Source organism: Aquarana catesbeiana, linkage group LG07 (genome assembly GCF_042186555.1).
Source record: "Aquarana catesbeiana isolate 2022-GZ linkage group LG07, ASM4218655v1, whole genome shotgun sequence".
Lineage (NCBI taxonomy): Eukaryota > Metazoa > Chordata > Amphibia > Anura > Ranidae > Aquarana > Aquarana catesbeiana.
Window position 1 is genome coordinate 295,412,160 of NC_133330.1, and position 17,222 is coordinate 295,429,381.

The 17,222-nt window shown below is 39.9% G+C and overlaps 1 protein-coding gene across 7 annotated transcripts in view; it reads right to left on the reverse strand.

Moving 5' to 3' along the window:
• Window positions 1–17,222, reverse strand: part of ELAVL4 (ELAV like RNA binding protein 4) — a 151,978-nt gene that overhangs the window by 25,900 nt on the left and 108,856 nt on the right. For 5 of the 7 annotated variants that reach the window (XM_073593569.1, XM_073593568.1, XM_073593567.1 and 2 more), the window contains exon 3: window positions 13,664–13,750. The exons of the other annotated variants lie outside the window; for them this stretch is intronic. In XM_073593569.1, the coding sequence (XP_073449670.1) occupies window positions 13,664–13,750 (87 nt within the window). The remainder of the gene's footprint in view (window positions 1–13,663; window positions 13,751–17,222) is intronic. 7 annotated transcript variants of the gene reach the window in all.

Consider the following 17,222-nt stretch of genomic DNA (forward strand, 5'->3'; position numbering starts at 1 on the left):
GGCCTGATCATGACCATAATAGCATTTTTTGTTCTTAACACAAAATCCTCTGTATTCTTTGAAGGACACAGTGGAGATCTTGAGTCTCTGGCCCTTGGGTTTTAGTGCCACCTGGAAGATCTTCGCTGTGTCTTTTAATGAAAAAAAAAGAACATAGGACAACGTAGAGTCCATTTCTCTGCATTCACTGAAGGCCACAGCAGAGATCTTGGTGGTACTATAACCTAAGGCCCAGAGATTAAAGATCTCCACTGTGTTTTTCAATGGACGGAATAGAAAATACACTTTTATGTTTGCCCCTATTTATCATGAGCCGAATGCAAAGATCTATGACTTTTTCTATGTACACAAAAGGCCTATTTCTCTCAAATATTGTTCACAAATCTGTCTAAATCTGTGTTAGTGAGCACTTCTCCTTTGCCGAGATAATCCATCCACCTCACAGGTGTGGCATATCAAGATGCTGATTAGACAGCATGATTTTTGCACAGGTGTGCCTTAGGCTGGCCACAATAAAAGGCCACTCTAAAATGTGCAGTTTTACTGTATTTGGGGGGAGGGGAGGGGGGTCAGGGGGTCCGAAAACCAGTCAGTATCTGGTGTGACCACCATTTGCCTCACGCAGTGCAGCACAACTCCTTCGCATAGAGTTGATCAGGTTGTTGATTTTGGACTGTGGAATGTTGGTCCATTCCTCTTCAATGGCTGTGCGAAGTTGCTGGATATTGACAGGAACTGGAACACACTGTCTTATACGCCGATCTGATCCATTCACAGTCCCGATTTACCAGCTCAGAGGTGGAGAATCGGGGAGTGAAGAGAGAATCCGGGGGAAGGAGAAAGATTTTTGACTTCCTCCTTCCTCGTTCAGACCCTAATATATATATAATGTGTGTGTGTATATATATAATGTATGTATATATATATATATATATATATATATATATATATATATATATATATATATATATATAATGTGTGTGTATAATTATATGTATATATAGTGTAGGGGGACAAGTATTTTATTACTAGGTGGGCAGTCTCCTCCAGGAATATCTGTGTACTTAGCAGTGATAATTTATCACTGCTTAATAAACGGACATCTCGGTGTTTCAGTGAATTTCTGGTACTGTAATCTCGTAAAGTCTCATGAGATTCCAGTATTAGGGGCCGTTCTCCACTGTTCGAATCGTTTGTAGATCGCTTCACTCCTCCAAAGGAGAAGCGATCTACAAAGCTTCATAAACTGGCATCCAGAGGAGAACGATCTCCTCTGTGAATGCAGGAGAATGGAGCAGTGACATTTTTTCACTGCTTCATAAACAGACAGGTGACACAGATTTAGACAGATTTGTGAACAATATTTGGGGGAAATAGGCCTTTTGTGTACATAGAAAAAGTCGTAGATCTTTGCGTTCAGCTCATGATAAATAGGGGCAACACACAATATTGTTGCGTTTATAATTTTGCTCAGTGTATAATCCTGACATACTCTTTAAAGATATAAAACACTACAGAAAGACTATGATGTCATAACAGATCCCAAACATGACCTCTCAACATGACCTGACCACTGGATATGATTATAATACAATTATGATATACAGCATAAAGAAAAGTACTGCACCTCTTAACATGACCTGGCCACTGGCTATGGTTCTAACAAATCTAGCATATTCTTCACAGACCAGAAACACTATTGCCTGATCAACGGGTTATCAAAGGGTATGGGTTCAGTACAATTCTCTTTAACACACTACAGACTGGATATCTATTACACAAACACAGAACGCTAGAACGGCCAATGATTTAACCATCTGACATGATCTCAAGGTGTGCACTTTTATTATGGCAAATAACCTGCTTCATACTTATCAGCAAATGAATAAATATATTAAAAAGAACTCCAATCAGACAGATTCACTCTCTCCACATTGCCAATAGCCAGGAATTATTTTGCTGTGCCACAGAAGTTCTGTAGTATTGTGCATGCCCTGTACCTACTCAGCAAAGGCACTGGCTATACCATTATTATCTATATTATGCAGAGGCTGTGAGCTCATGACACTGTTTAGTTCTGGGCAAGCCAGATAGTGTGGACATGAAAATCCGAGATCCCATATTATAATTTTTAATTGGCTAGAAGCCATTTTACACTTTGCAAAAAAAATGCAGTTGTCCTATAAATGTTATTACTCTCCAATTAGAGAGGGAACAAGATACCTCTGCATAAGATAGGATTATGTAGAGATCTAGTACACTTTAAAGGTATAAAAAAAATCAACAAAACCCTTCTTGACCACCTGGACAATGATTACAAATTCTATTGGCCTCTGTACTCACATGAAGCACTATACATTCCAACAAGATCTGACTTCTAGACATGGTCAACATATGGGATGTGTAATTTAAATTAGGCACCATCCAGTGTCCTATTAAGCACTGATTAAGGTGCAACACAACAATATGAATTCAGCCTTAGAAAACTACATGTACCAGCCTAACTTACGAAAAGTGTATATACCATCTGGGCTATACTGTAATGCTGCAACTTTAGTTGCCTAAAGTAGATGTGAAACCTAACTGAATGACATTTAGTTGAGTAAACAACCACCTTTATTTTAAAAGAAATTCTTATTTATTTATTTTTTTTAATCCTTCACTGTGTATTTCTTGCAGTAACAGGATTGGGAGCCTAGTCCCCAACCAGGCTGCCACAAAGACATGGGGCAATTGGACTATCGCAGTACAGTAAAGCAATACAATTTTGAGTGATATAACAGATATAAAAATAACAAGAGATTTTATTGATGCAAAAGAAAAAAATCACCAATTACAGATTAAAACATGGTAGGAGTTCATACATATCACCATAGAAATAATTGACCCCAGAGGGGGAGAATCAGAGTAGGACAATTGATCACAGATGGCATCTTTCTCAACTAGTTTCATGGACAATAGCCACTTCGTCAGGAGGGTATCAATGTCCTGGCAGACACCAAGCGCAGGGCACCGCCACCAAGGGGTGGTCCCCCGCGTCGACTCAGGGGAGCTACCAGTCATGATGAATTGGAATCTGGTAATGGTGTAAAGAGTTTAGGGGTCCCAGGAAAGGCAATCCCACTGGGGGAGATGATGCCAGCGTGCGGCCGCAGTATATAGCACTACAGACCAATGGCAAAGGGTGGGGGCATGGTAAAGCATATCCACCCATGCCAGAATCACTGAGGGCTGACTGAGGCACAGGATGCCGGTTTCCCAATCCCAGAACAAGGAACCCGGGATCGTGTGCCTCAGTCAGCCCTCAGTGACTCTGGCATGGGTGGATATGCTTGACTATGCCCCCACGCTTTGCCATTGGTGTGTAGTGCTATATACTGCGGCCGCACGCTGGCATCATCTCCCCCAGTGGGATTGCCTTTCCCGGGACCCCTAAACTCTTTACACCATCACCAGATTCCAATTCATCATGACCGGTAGCTCCCCTGAGTCGCCGCGGGGGACCACCCCTTAGTGGCGGCACCCTGTGCTTGGTGTCTGCCGCAACATGGATTCCTTCCTGACGAAGTGGCTATTGTCCGCAAAACTAGTTGACAAAGATGTCATCTGTGATCAGTTGTCCTACTCTGATTCTCCCCCTCTGGGGTCAATTATTTCTCCAGTGATATGTATGAACTCCTACCATGTTTTAATCTGTAATTGGTGATTTTTTTCTTTTGCATCAATAAAATCTCTTGTTATTTTTATATCTGCTATATCACTCAAAATTGTATTGCTTTACTGTACCGCGATAGTCCAATTGCCCCTATGTCCTTGTGGCAGCCTGGTTGGGGACTAGGCTCCCAATCCTGTTACTTCTAGATTCCTGGATGATGGTACACGTCTCTAATAATCCCTACCTTTAGTAACTTACTACAGAGGCCACACTAATTTTTCGTGTATTTCCTGCAGCCACTTCCAGTCTGCATGAACTCAAAAAATGGCTGAATGGCATTATGCAGGGCAGGTATCCTGATGCTGGAAGCAGTAGAACATGCCTGTTGTGGTATAAAATGGTCACTTGTAGTCTCAAATGGAAGCTAAGAGTCACAACACAGGAGAACAGTCTGGAAATGGGGACAGAATATACTTCATGTCACCAGGTATTATTTTAATGAAAGCTGTATGTACTAAAAACATTGAAAATTACTTTGGAACTTACGTTAATGTAAAGCTTATATGAGATTTTAGTGATTGAGTTTTATATGTGCATTAACAAAATATTGGACCCATCGGTTGATCGAGTGTAGTGTCAGCTCTGTAGTGCTTGTCAGCTGTATGTACACAGTGCTGTAAGCATGCAATGCATATTGCTCATTGGCCATTACTGGATTTGTGCTGCACAAATGGAAGCTGCTCTCATGAATAATTCAAGCTGTATGTGATGCAGGAGGAGGCAGCAGCAGATGTGTATAGAGAAGAGTCAGCAGTGTAATTCTAAGGTTAAAATAATGCAATCCACAGGGATCAAAAGGTAAAAATAACCACACTCTAGTGCAGAGACAGCAGACTCCGTGCCATTCTGCTGCTCCCATGTTTTCTGCTGATAACACACAGTCCTTGCACAATGTCACCAGCAGGCTGGCAGCTCCGAGAGCTCAGCTCATCACACCGATAAAAGCAAATACAAGCAAATGTGACGTGTGCACACTTCAATTATTATCCTAATCTAGCTGTAAGACGCATTTGTCTCATCCCTGGGGAGCGCAGGACAAAGATGAAGATGAAGGCTGCTAAAACATGGGATTTATTTAATAACTCAGTGCAAGGGCCGTTTGATACAATAACCAATTGCAGAGGAACAAGATACTTCTAATCACTTTGGTACAATAGGCTAGACACTTAAATTGCCCACACCTTTCCCCATGCTGCTACCAAACATAATCAGATCGTCACCACCATTAATACCTTATAGTTTTGCATTGTTGATATAGTATCTGCTTATCCCTTCATGCAGATCTCCTTAGTCCTTTAGCTTCCTCTAACATTGTTTTATATATGTGTATTTTGAGGATCCATTGTCTACCCGCATCTGCTATATCATTATCCATCCTTGTACACTATACCTCCAGCTTCTGCCCACACACCCTACTGCAATTTCAGTCCTGTACTAAATGCCTCCCACATGTATAAACTATATCTCAGACTCCAATTCTGTCTGTTTCACACTGAACTGCAAATCATTTTTTAAACTGGACAAAACGGTATAGTTTGTGGTTATATATTAAAGTACTTGTTCACTTGAGCCACAGTGACTTAGCAGTTAACACTTCTACCTTGTAGCACTATGGTCAACAATCTGAACCTCGGTCCTGGATGCTATCTGCATGGAATTTGCATCTTCTCCCTGTGCTTGCATAGATATCCTCCCACATGCCAAAAACATGTTGGTAAGGTGGTAGTAAATTGGTAGGTCAGGTGGTAGTGGTTGGTAGCTAAATATTATGTGTATGCATGTGCGATAGGGACCTTAGATTGTAAGCTCCTTGAGGGCAGGGACTGATATGAATCCACAGTATGTAAAATTGTTGTAGCTATATAAATATCTGTAATAAATAAAGCGCACACAATGTTTTTTTATTTGCATTCAAGTCCGCTTTACTTTATAAAGTGTCTGCCTTTCATGCCTTCATACATAGACCCAACTTTCATATACATTGTGCTTGGCTGCTTTGTACTTGCCCATGTGAGACATCGCTAAATGGGGATAGATGCATTTCATGCCATGCAAGGGGGAAAGTCCTTAGTACAAAGCCACTGTATGTCAGAAAGAAAAAGCAGTCTGTGGGTGGGAAGTGAAAGGTGGACAAAGTGAAGGAGACTGGATCAAATTAAAGCACACAATACAAAAAGTTTACAAATGATTTAGTATAATATTGGCCGGCACCTAAATGGGATACCATCAATGTCCATCTCTCTTGCACTCCATTTAGTCAAGTTACCACTATAAGAAGGCGTGGCAGTTGGACATGTTAGTGGTAATAATAGGCTCCTTGGCCTCAGGTGCCCTTCAGTTAACCTGTTGGGATTTAATTGGGATCTCAGTGTCCATTTCTCTTGCACCCCAATTAGTCAAGTTACCACTATAAGAGAGAGTGGACATGTTAGCAGTAATAATGGGCGACCCAGCCCCGGGTGACCTTCAGTAACCCGGTGGAATTCAATGGGGATCCCAATATCCATCTCTCTTGCACCCCTTTTAGTCACGTTTACTACTACAAGAATGAAAAAACAGTCTGTAGGTGGGAAATGAAAGGTGGATACTTTGTAAAGAACAACAGACTGCTTTAAGGTAAAATACAAGGTGCAAAAAACATGCACATGATTTAGTACATTATTAGCTGGCCCCTGAATGGACTACCATCAATGTCCATCTCTCTTGCACTTCATTTAGTCAAGTTAACACTATAAGAAAGAGTGTCAGTTGGACATATTAGCAGTATTAATGGGCTCTCCAGCTGCAGGTGACCTTCAGTAACCCAGTGGGACTTAATGAGGATTTCAATATACATCTATCTCACACCCCAATTAGTCAAGTTTACCACTAAAAGAAAAAGTGGCAGTTAGACATCTTAGAGGAAATAATGGGCTCTCCAGCTCTAGGTGCCCTTCAGTTAACCTAGTGGGATTTAATGTGGATCTCAGTGTACATCTCTCTTGAACCCCACTTAGTCAAGTTACCACTATAAGAAAGAGTGGCAGTTGGACATGTTATCAGTAATAATGGGCTCCCCTGGTGACCTTTAGTAAGCCGGTGGAATTTAATGGGGATCTCAATATCTATATCTCTTGCACCCCTTTTAGTCACGTTTACCACTATAGAGAAAAAAAGCAGTCTGTGGGTGGGAAATGAAAGGTGCATATTTTGTAGAGTAAAGCAGACTGCATCAAGGTAAAATACAAGGTGCAAAAAGTTTACACATGATTTAGTACATTACTGGCTGGCCCCTGAATGGGCTACCATCAATGTCCATCTCTCTTGTACTTCATTTAGTCAAGTTACCACAATAAGAAAGAGAGGCAGTTGGACATATTAGCAGTATTAATGGGCTCTCCAGCTGCAGGTGACCTTCAGTAACCCAGTGGGACTTAATGAGGATTTCAATATACATCTATCTCACACCCCAATTAGTCAAGTTTAAACCCAACATGTCATATTCCTGATATGAGCCTGCTGTACCATGTACTTGTACGAAAATGTATCCTGTTCTCTTTGTATTGCTTCCTTTTTGTGAAATCCCTGGTGTTTCTGCCAGTCCCTCTGCTTTCCTATTAAAAAACTGACAACACTGGGCAAGAGAACACACAATGGTCAGTTCTCTAGCTATGCTAGGAACGCAGCCTGCTCTCCTCCAGTGATCAGACTTGTCCTGACACCCCCTCACAGCCTTGCAATAGAAAGATCAGTGTGCTGCTGTTTCTCATCCCCTAGCTGTTATGCAGCTGAAAACAGAGGGTATGTGATCATTAAAAAAGGGGGGCAGTGACACAAAGGTATTTATTTTTTTTTTATATATATTCACACATGTTTTGTCTTTCATTTCTATTTTAAATGGAATGGGTTTTTAACAAGGTGAGGGTTTACAATCAACTTAATAGGCTCCCCTGCTGCAGGTGACCTTCAGTAATGCAGTAGTATTCATTGGGGATCTTAATATCCATCTGTTCCACACCCCAGTTAGTCAAGTTTACCGCTATAAGAAAGAGTGGCATGTTATGCCACGTACACACGAATGGACCTTTCGACTGGACTGGTCCAACGGACCGAGTCCGGCGGACAATCTGATAGTGTGTGGGCTTCATCAGACCTTCAGCGGACTTTTCCATTCGAAAATCTGACAGGTTTTAGATTTGAAACATGCTTCAAATCTTTTCGACAGACTTGAGTCCGGACGAAAAATCCGCTCGTCTGTATGCTAGTCCGATGGACAAAAACCAACGCTAGGGCAGCTATTGGCTACTGGCTATCAACTTTCTTATTTTAGTCTGGTCATACGTCATCACGTACGAATCCGTCGGACTTTGGTGTGATCGTGTGTAGGCAAGTCCGTTCGTTCAAAAGTCTGTCAAAAGTCCGTCAAAAGTTCGTTGGAAGTCTGTCAAAAGTCTGTCGAAAGTCCGTCAGACCAGTCCAGTCGAAAAGTCTGCCCGTGTGTACGCCCCATTAGAAGTAATAATGAGCTGCCTGGGCCAGGTGATCTCCAATAACCTGGTAACATTCAATGGAGATCTTCCTTTGGAGGCTGCTGTGTTTTATAGGTGAGAGTCCCCACTCACCTATGATGTCAGAAAGCTAATTAGAGATCAGTATTCTTCTTTATATGGTACTATCCTTCCTTATAAGGACAGTGATGTCAGTGGGATAGCCTTATAATCTATTTATTGCAAACTTGAGAATACTACTAACATTACACAGACATTCCAGGCTATTATCAGGGTAATATACTTTGAAAGCCTTTGTATTATACTGTATCTTGAAATATCTTTTCTTCACTGTGTCCATTCGGGGTCTCTCTCAAGTCAACACAGTACCTAGTATGCTATAGGGAGAGCTAGCAACAACAGAGAAACAGTGATTAATTATTTGAAGGAACAGTGTTCCCATAAGAATGCAGATGTTCACAGGTCAAATTAATTCTGTTTCCTGGTTATTTATGGTTTTGAAAGGAAAATGTGCTCCAAATAAATATGTTATGGTCAATAAATGTCATGGTATATTATTGAAGAATGTATTGAGAATGTAAGAATATGTGTTATATGCACCATCTAATGAAAAGGTCATTAAATGAGATATCAGTTACAAGCCTAGCTAGGAGCTTTTCTTGTCTCAAAGCTTATCGCGTTCAGAGGATCTCAGAATCAAACTACCTAGAGACCTTGCTAGCTCTCATTCTATATCGTACAATTACTGGCTGCAGGCACAGCTTCCATACCGGTGATTTGAAAAGCTTTAATCTAGAACCCCAGATAACACATTTTTTGTTTAGAGGGGACGATATAGTGGGGAAAGTTATATCTACTGTACTGTTGGGGTTTTATTGCCTTATGTATCCCCATTGGGGAGATTTAACCTTGTCACTACCTGTTCTAGTGACACTAAAGAAACTGTTGTAGGCTGATTCTTATATCTACAATGCATTTGTCCACATATTCCACTGGAGAATCCCCAATTGGCTGGTGACCCACGTCACTGGCTCCTTATTTAATAACTTAAAAGAATATATCGAAAATATACTGTATATGTAGGATCCACAAGACCTTCTGAAATGACCCACTCCATAGGTGTATGATTACAAATCAGGCAGTCCCATGGCAAAACTTGGGCAACAGAAAATGGGGTTCTTGGAAACTTCTCTCTGCAGCAGTGGCATCTTGCATTGGAGGTCAGTGGTCTATATTGCAGCCTTAGTAATTGCCCCATTATTTACCAATGGTAATATCAGTGCCCTATGTTGCACCCATATAACATGAACTATTACCCAAAAATTCCTACAGGTGACTAGTAGCATAAGAATGATGCCAAAATACATTCAAGTATAGTACATACCAATAGGTCATTCTGTAGAACACATCCAATTATAGAAAAAATATGCCTAAACAGATGTAAACCTCAATAGTATGAAATTCTGATGATTTAAAATAATGCTGTGTTGATTTGTAGACTTTATACATATCTGTGAAATTGTCATATACCAACTGGCAAGCTATACCCACATCATATACATAAGTAGTGTAACAAAAGCAGCAGCAATGAGTGTGAATGCAGGCAACATAGATTCTATGCTTGTACAATTGGATATGCCCAACACATACATTGGGTGACCACTAGTAGAAAGCAGATGCCAATACAGAAAGAAAAAAAAATGTAATGGTACCTTGATAAAATGAATGAAATGTATTATTATATACAACATTTATTAGTGCCTGTGAGCATGCTTTCATGAGGGGAGAGAACAAGGATGACATATACAGTGTATAGTTCAATCAAAGGTGTTGGTGGGTCCTGGACCAGGCCATTATGCTGAACCGCAGTCTAGTCTTTATGTCTAGTCTAGTCTTTATGGAGGTTCAGGACTTGTTTGCGCCATCTAGCATGAGTGTCTGGATCACAAGATTGGCTAAACATAATTGTCAATTGTTTAGCAGGTAAAACAGTATGTCTACATGTGTTTTCCGAGGGATTCATCAATAAAGAGCAAAAATATTAAACAAAAAAAAAAATATATATATATATATACAGTACATACACTATATTACCAAAAGCATTTGATTTGGACGCCTGCCTTTACTTGCACACGCATTTAGTCTTTAAACCATAGGGTTCAATATTGAGTTGGCCCACCCTTTGCAACTACAACAGCTTCATCTCTTCTGGGAAGACTGTCCACAAGGTTTAGGAGTGTGTCTATGGCAATGTTTGACCATTCTTCCAGAAACGCAATTGTGAGGTCAGGCACTGATGTGGACAAAAAGGCCTGGCTCGCAGTCTCTGCTCTAATTCATCCCGAAGGTGTTTGATTGGGTTGAGTTCAGGACTCTGTGCAGGCCCGTCAAGTTCCTCCACCCCAGGCTCACCCATGTCTTTATGGATCTTGCTTTGTGCACTGGTCCAAATCATTTGGAGGAGGAATTATGATGTGGGGTTGTTTTTCAAGGGTTGGGCTTGGCCCCTTAGTAAGTGAAGGTAACTCTTAAGGTGTCCCAACTTTGAGTGAACAGTTTGGGGATGGCCCCTTCCTGTTCCAACATGACTGCACACCAGTGAACAAAGCAAGGTCCATAAAGACATGGATGAGCGAGTTTGAGGTTTAGGAACTTGACTGGCCTGTACAGAGTCCTGGCCTCAACCCGACAGAACACCTTTGGGATGAATTAGAGCGGAGACTGCGAGGCCAGGTCTTCTCGTCCACATCAGTGCCTGTCCTCACAAATGCGCTTTGCAAGTCAAACACTCCCAGAGACACACTCCTAAAATTTTTGGACAGCCTTCCCAGAAGAGTTGAAGTTGTTATAGCGGCAACTCAATATTGAACCCTACGGACTAAGACTGGGATGCCATTAAAGTTCATCTGTGTGTAAAGGGAGGTGTCCCAATACTTTTGGTAATATAGTATATATATATATATATATATATATATATATATATATATATATATATATATATATATATATTACATTTAGTCTACCTTGAATTAAGTATTTCTTTTTAGCAGTACCCCCCCCCCCCGTCTAGTCAGAACCTGATCTTATGTTTAAATTTGCTTGAGGCTAACGCAGCTCAAATGAATTATGAGATGTGTGCTCGCATCTGAAGGTGTGCAGGGGATACCCTTTTGCAATCATTCAAACAGAGAAATTAATAGGCCCAGAAGAATCAAAGAGCACGATTTTAAAGCCTAGCTTCCAGCCTTCCTTTATTTCACCCAAACTAGTGAAGGGATCATGTCTATTGCCATATATAGACATCTTAGGAAAAATCCTGAATATTTTTTTTTGTTCCCACCTGATTAGTTGGCTATCAAAACCTCTTGTTGAATTTGCAATGATAGAGGCTGCAATAGCTAATAGGTAGCCTTTTTTATAGCTATGAAAATACAGCAATTTTCTGTAATATTATACCGGCTTGGAGTCTCATTCTAGAGTCCACTCAGTAGAAACTGTTATTAATTATTTCCTGTTGCAGTAAGTGTAATTGTGAAATGCAGTTATCTAGCACAGGCAGGAAGGGGACCTAACAGGCAAGTGAACCGGTAGATAGTTAAACCAATCAAGGACATCTGCACAGGATATTTTCTAATCATCTGTTCTATCCTGTCTTGAACTATGCTCTTGTGTTGAAGCATCAGCATCAGCATCAGACAATTAAAGGAAAAACGCCTCTTTAAAAAAAACAAAAACTGTCTTTTTTAAAGGCAGAAGGAGATTTAGCCTCCTGCACGTTGAAAATTGCAGTGTGCTTTCCCCATGCTGGGCTAATAAAGGCTACACCAACCAATGTGAATCATTTTCCCCATGTCGTGAGTGTGGGGTAGAGCAAACATTTTCAGGATGTACTACAAATGTTTTCAAAAAAATTGTTCTCTCCCAGATAAAATGGTTACATTTTCATAAGCACATATACATATCATAAAACAACTGTCTTTAGTTTATAGTTTGCCTGCAGTACTAGCACCATAATATTTTTAACGCCAGCATAAAATGTAACCTTTAAAAGTAAGCAGCATGTCTAAGAGCAGACACTACAAGATGCCTGTCTACCTTTATTAATCAGAAAAGCCTTTTCTGTGCTCTTCTCTGATTTAGTTTTACTTTGTCAATGGGCCTGACTTTCCTTGACTAAGCTCCATCCATCTTGCCAATGAGTGTGCTATTGCGGACCACTGAGGTTGACCCATTGGACACTGTAATAGTAGCCAGACCCCCATAACAGAGTGATGATAAAAGAACAAAAAACATTTCTTGGGTACTAAATCTGTTATAATGTCTGCTGTTAGTCATGACTGTTACTTTAAACTTTAAAATGGAGCACAGTTTCTCTTTAAGTATTATGCCCAGGAAATCAATGTTTCAACATACAGGCATACCCCACTTTTAAGTACACAATGGGGTTTATTTACTAAAGCTGGAAAGTGCAAAATCAGGCTCACTTCTGCATAGAAACCAATGAGCTTCTAACCCCAGCTTGTTCAATTAAGCTTTGGTAATAAAACCTGGAAGCTCATTGGTTTCTATGCAGACGTGAGCCTGATTTTGCACTTTCCAGCTTTAGTAAATAAACCCCATTGTGTACTTAAAAGTGGGGTATGCCTGTATACAATAAGTACGTGGAAACTTCTTTGCTGCCTTCGGACCTCCAATCACTGACCTTATTGAGCCATTAGCGGTAGGTGGTTCTCTGTAAAACCACTCCGGAGTCATGTGACTAATCACTGCTTTTGAAAACACACCAGTTAGAGAAGAAGTTTAGCAGAGCGATGGCCACCACATGTAAACGTGCTATTAGGTATTAAGGTCAGTGATTGAGGGTGCACAGGCAGAACATTTTGTACATGGCTATATCTTGAAGTGTGGGGTTGCTTGGCCCTAACTAGGTCTATTCTGAAGGGGCTCAAGCACTGACCCTTAGGATCAAGTCCACTTTAAACAATTTAAAACACACTATAATTTAGCAGTAAACTCAAAATTGTGAAGGCGGAAAATGTGGAAGACGAACATGGTCTTCCACCATCTTAGGCCATCACTGGAAGAACTCAACTTAAATGTACAGCACCTTAAAAGCAAAAGTGGTGATGCTCAAATATAAGAGGTAAACTTAATTAGTATGGTAGGTGAAGCTTTATGTTATTGTTCAAAATACCCTAAAACAATTGAAATACACACCTAGTATGGCAAGTGAGGCTTTATGTTATCATATGTTATCCTTCAAAACACCCTAAAACAATTGAAATACACACACAAACATGGCATTGACCTATGTTCCCCACCCATATCCCTTACAACACATTCTATTCTTTATGGCTACAGGTGCTCTTTAAGTCCCAGGAACCTGCACCGCTTGATAATCTGCAGAAACCTCTAGCATTGAGCTTTATTATACTTAAAAGCAGTAACAAACACTACTGACCTTTCCCAAAGATAGGGCCCTCTTCAGTAAGGGGTTTCCATTTTGTGCCAGTGGCAAAATTCTTGAAGTGTTCCTCCAATTGTGTGCCTATGGCAAAAATCCTTAGTGAATAGGGCCCAATAATAGTTATAGTTTCTGTATGTTAATCACATTTCACATATGAACATTCTGAAAAGCGGAGCACAAATATCGTACAGGCACAGGATGCAAATTCTGAGAATAAAAGCCATACAATATGTTGCACAGGTGTTTAATCCTAATGGCATATGTTTATAACCACCACAGCTATTTTCATATTTTAATACATGGGGAAAAAAGGGGGAACCGCTAATGTACTAATAGGACAGGGGAAACACCAATGGGCATGCAAAATTCTGTGCAAGCATTGACTTTTTCTGAAACTTTCTATCACTCTTCTAACCTACCCCCACCCACCCACGTGGCAAGTTTTAGTCCTGAAAATTGGCTGTTTGGGTACTGAGTCCTACATTACGGGAGGGTAGAGGAGCAAATACATTTCCCAAACCTGGAAGTACTGTCATTTTCAGCAGGGCACTAGCAGGCAGCAGGGTTCTACTGTACAGAGAAGTGGGGGAGGTTTATGGTTCATAGGCAGAGGTGGTCTTTTTCTGTACAGCTCATCTCCAGCTGTAAAGCTCATCTCCAGGCACAGATCTTTTTTTAGTTTTGGATAAGGTGGTAATGAGTTTCAGCTACTGTTGTGTGTCCCCATTGGGGACACTAAAATATTACTCCCGTTCCTGGTGGCCACCAGAACAACAGAGACGCTGGGAACTTTTAGAATTGCAAGTGTAGTCAGATGAAGGTAAACTTCAAACAAGCTCAATAACTCTGGTAAAGCGGCTCCCACACAGCAAAGCTTCCCTAAATGGCTCCCAGTGGTACTTCAAACCACAGAAATACAGAAAAGAGCACCAGACCAAAACCAGACAAAAAAGAGTCCAAGATCATTTTAATTGTTGGTAAAAAAAGTAATCTAAAAACATCCAATGCATTTCAGGGGCAACACCACTTCCCTTTAATTAGGGCTCAACACAGGGTCCTGCTGTCAAGTTGTTACTTCATGTGGAAAGTTTACTTTCAAAATATTTTATATTCAAAATATATAGAATACAATTTGATGCATTTAATAATTGTTTTAAAGGTTAACACTAAATCCTGGATAATGACGAGTTCATGACAATAAGCTATTAACAATTGGAGGCAAAATGAGCATGGACCTTCCATTCCTGTTAGACCAACTTACTAGGTAAACCGGTTTGGTGGAGAACACCAAGGAAATGGAGGTATTCCCAACCCCCGGCACCCCTAGCGGGATCATGCTGTGCCATAGGAGCGAACCCTCCACCCCTCCATGACCCCACCCCCCCGGTCAAAAAATGTTTTGACAGAAATATCTAGTCCAACATGAAGAAACATAAGATAAACTTATCTATAACTGCTAATATAATAAAATAAAAATAATAAATGGGGTCTTGTCGGCTAAAATCCTGGCCAATTTTTCTTGGGTCATTATCGAGGAAACTTTTCCTCTGACCTCCGACAAGAAGGGCCTAGGTTTCTTCCAAGCTTTTACTATTAGCTTGACTCCTGTAAGTATGAAGTGAATAAATTTTTGTGTGTGCTTGGGAATGAGACCATGTGGGAAGTTTAATACCGACTCTAATGTGGATCTGAGAAGTCACTGTACTCTCTGAGTCCATCCACGTTTTATCCTGCATTGAACCCTGATGAAGAGGGGTGGTGGTGTTGCCCCGAAACACGTTGAATGTTTTATGACTTTTGTACCAACAATTATAATTATCTTGGATTCTTGGATTATTGAGGAATGGCCACCAGGTAAGCAAATGACAGGAAAAACTTTACAATGAGGTCACAAAATGGCAATAGAACTTGAAAGATGTTTTAATCCTTCCCCATTGTATTTAAAACAAAAAACAAAAAATGTTTTGGCTGGAGTTGGGCTTTAATGAGAAAGGCTTTAATCCTTTCAGACAAGCTGCATTTTCTAAGATAGGATCCTCTCACCTGTCAGGAATGAAGGCATGAAATTACTGGCATTAAAGATCTCATTTCATTTTAGCCTTGCTAAAAATAAACTACCAATCAACAGAACACTTTTACCGTAGTTGCCAGGATTTTAATATCATTTTTAGCGATACTTTATTTCTGTCCTGGCTTGTCTGACAGCATTGCATGATATTTTATCTGAAAAGGCTGCATATTTGTTTATGATACAACTAAACTAGAATGGCAATGCTTTTTCCATTTAAATATTTCTCTAAATGTTTCTCTAAATGTTAACTTAAAAAAAAAAAACAAGTGAATATTAAAACAAGTAAGAATGTAAGAATGTATATGTGTTGAATCAGCCTGAGGATCAGATACATATTAATATCTACGTGTGATAATGCTTTCCAGTAAAACTTTGTTTCTATGTATTATTATTATTATTATTAATGATAATAATAATAATATAATACAAATATATATATATATATATATATATATATATATATATATATATATGTATATATATACTGCATATTTATATTAGAATGCTTTATATTATATATATGTTAGAATATATTACTAATTATAATTATAAAAAATGAATGCAAATGTAAATTGGGCAGCTCATTACATACGCAGGCATGATTTCCTGCTTTGCAGTGGTACACAGTGGTTGTGGTCTACTGCTCCTTGTCACAATGCAAATCTATGAATTGGCTGACTCATTGAAATTAATGCACACCCTTTATGGCTGATATCCTTCCCCCCCACAGCAGCACATACGCACCTTTACATTACTCGCCTGACTCTCTGCTCGGCCACTAGGCAATCCCCATGTTACAGTGCTGATGATTGGCCAGCATTGTCACATAGAGGGAGCCATACGTTCCTCTCTGTCAGAGAGAGGGGGAAAGTACTAATTTGTTTTTAAGAGACCATGTCAGTCTGTAAAAAAAAATATAATGCAAGTCTCCTGCAATGGAAGAGCATTTATACTTACAATAGGAAGAGCAAAGGGAGAGGGGATTATAGCGGTGCCAACTACAAAACGTTACACAGTATAAAATATAAGAAGATTATCAAATTTTATTACAAAGATTTAAAAACAGAACATAATGATACACAATACTGAACCACATATACACTATATTATGGGAGCAAATAGATGATCTGTTGGCCAGAGAAATGATGGCCAAGATGGTGATGACAGATAAATTCTTCCTTTCTCTACTAGTTTCGCCAGAACATTGGCTTCATCAGGGAAATAGAATATATCAATTAAGTATTTATACTCACCTCTCCCCATTCCAGTACTACACCCTTAATCAGTCTCTTTGACATTGAACACTTCCTGTTGTGTTGGATGCCTGTATCCCCAGCCCTGGACATTGCAGTGTCATAGGGGTCTGAGAAGGGATGGGTCGTCAGAGAGAGGTGTGAACAAGAGCTCTTCTACTGCAAGATACTTGTGTTACTTTTTTTTTTTTTTTTAAGGACTAACAGAGTCTCTAAGGCTAAGGCTAAA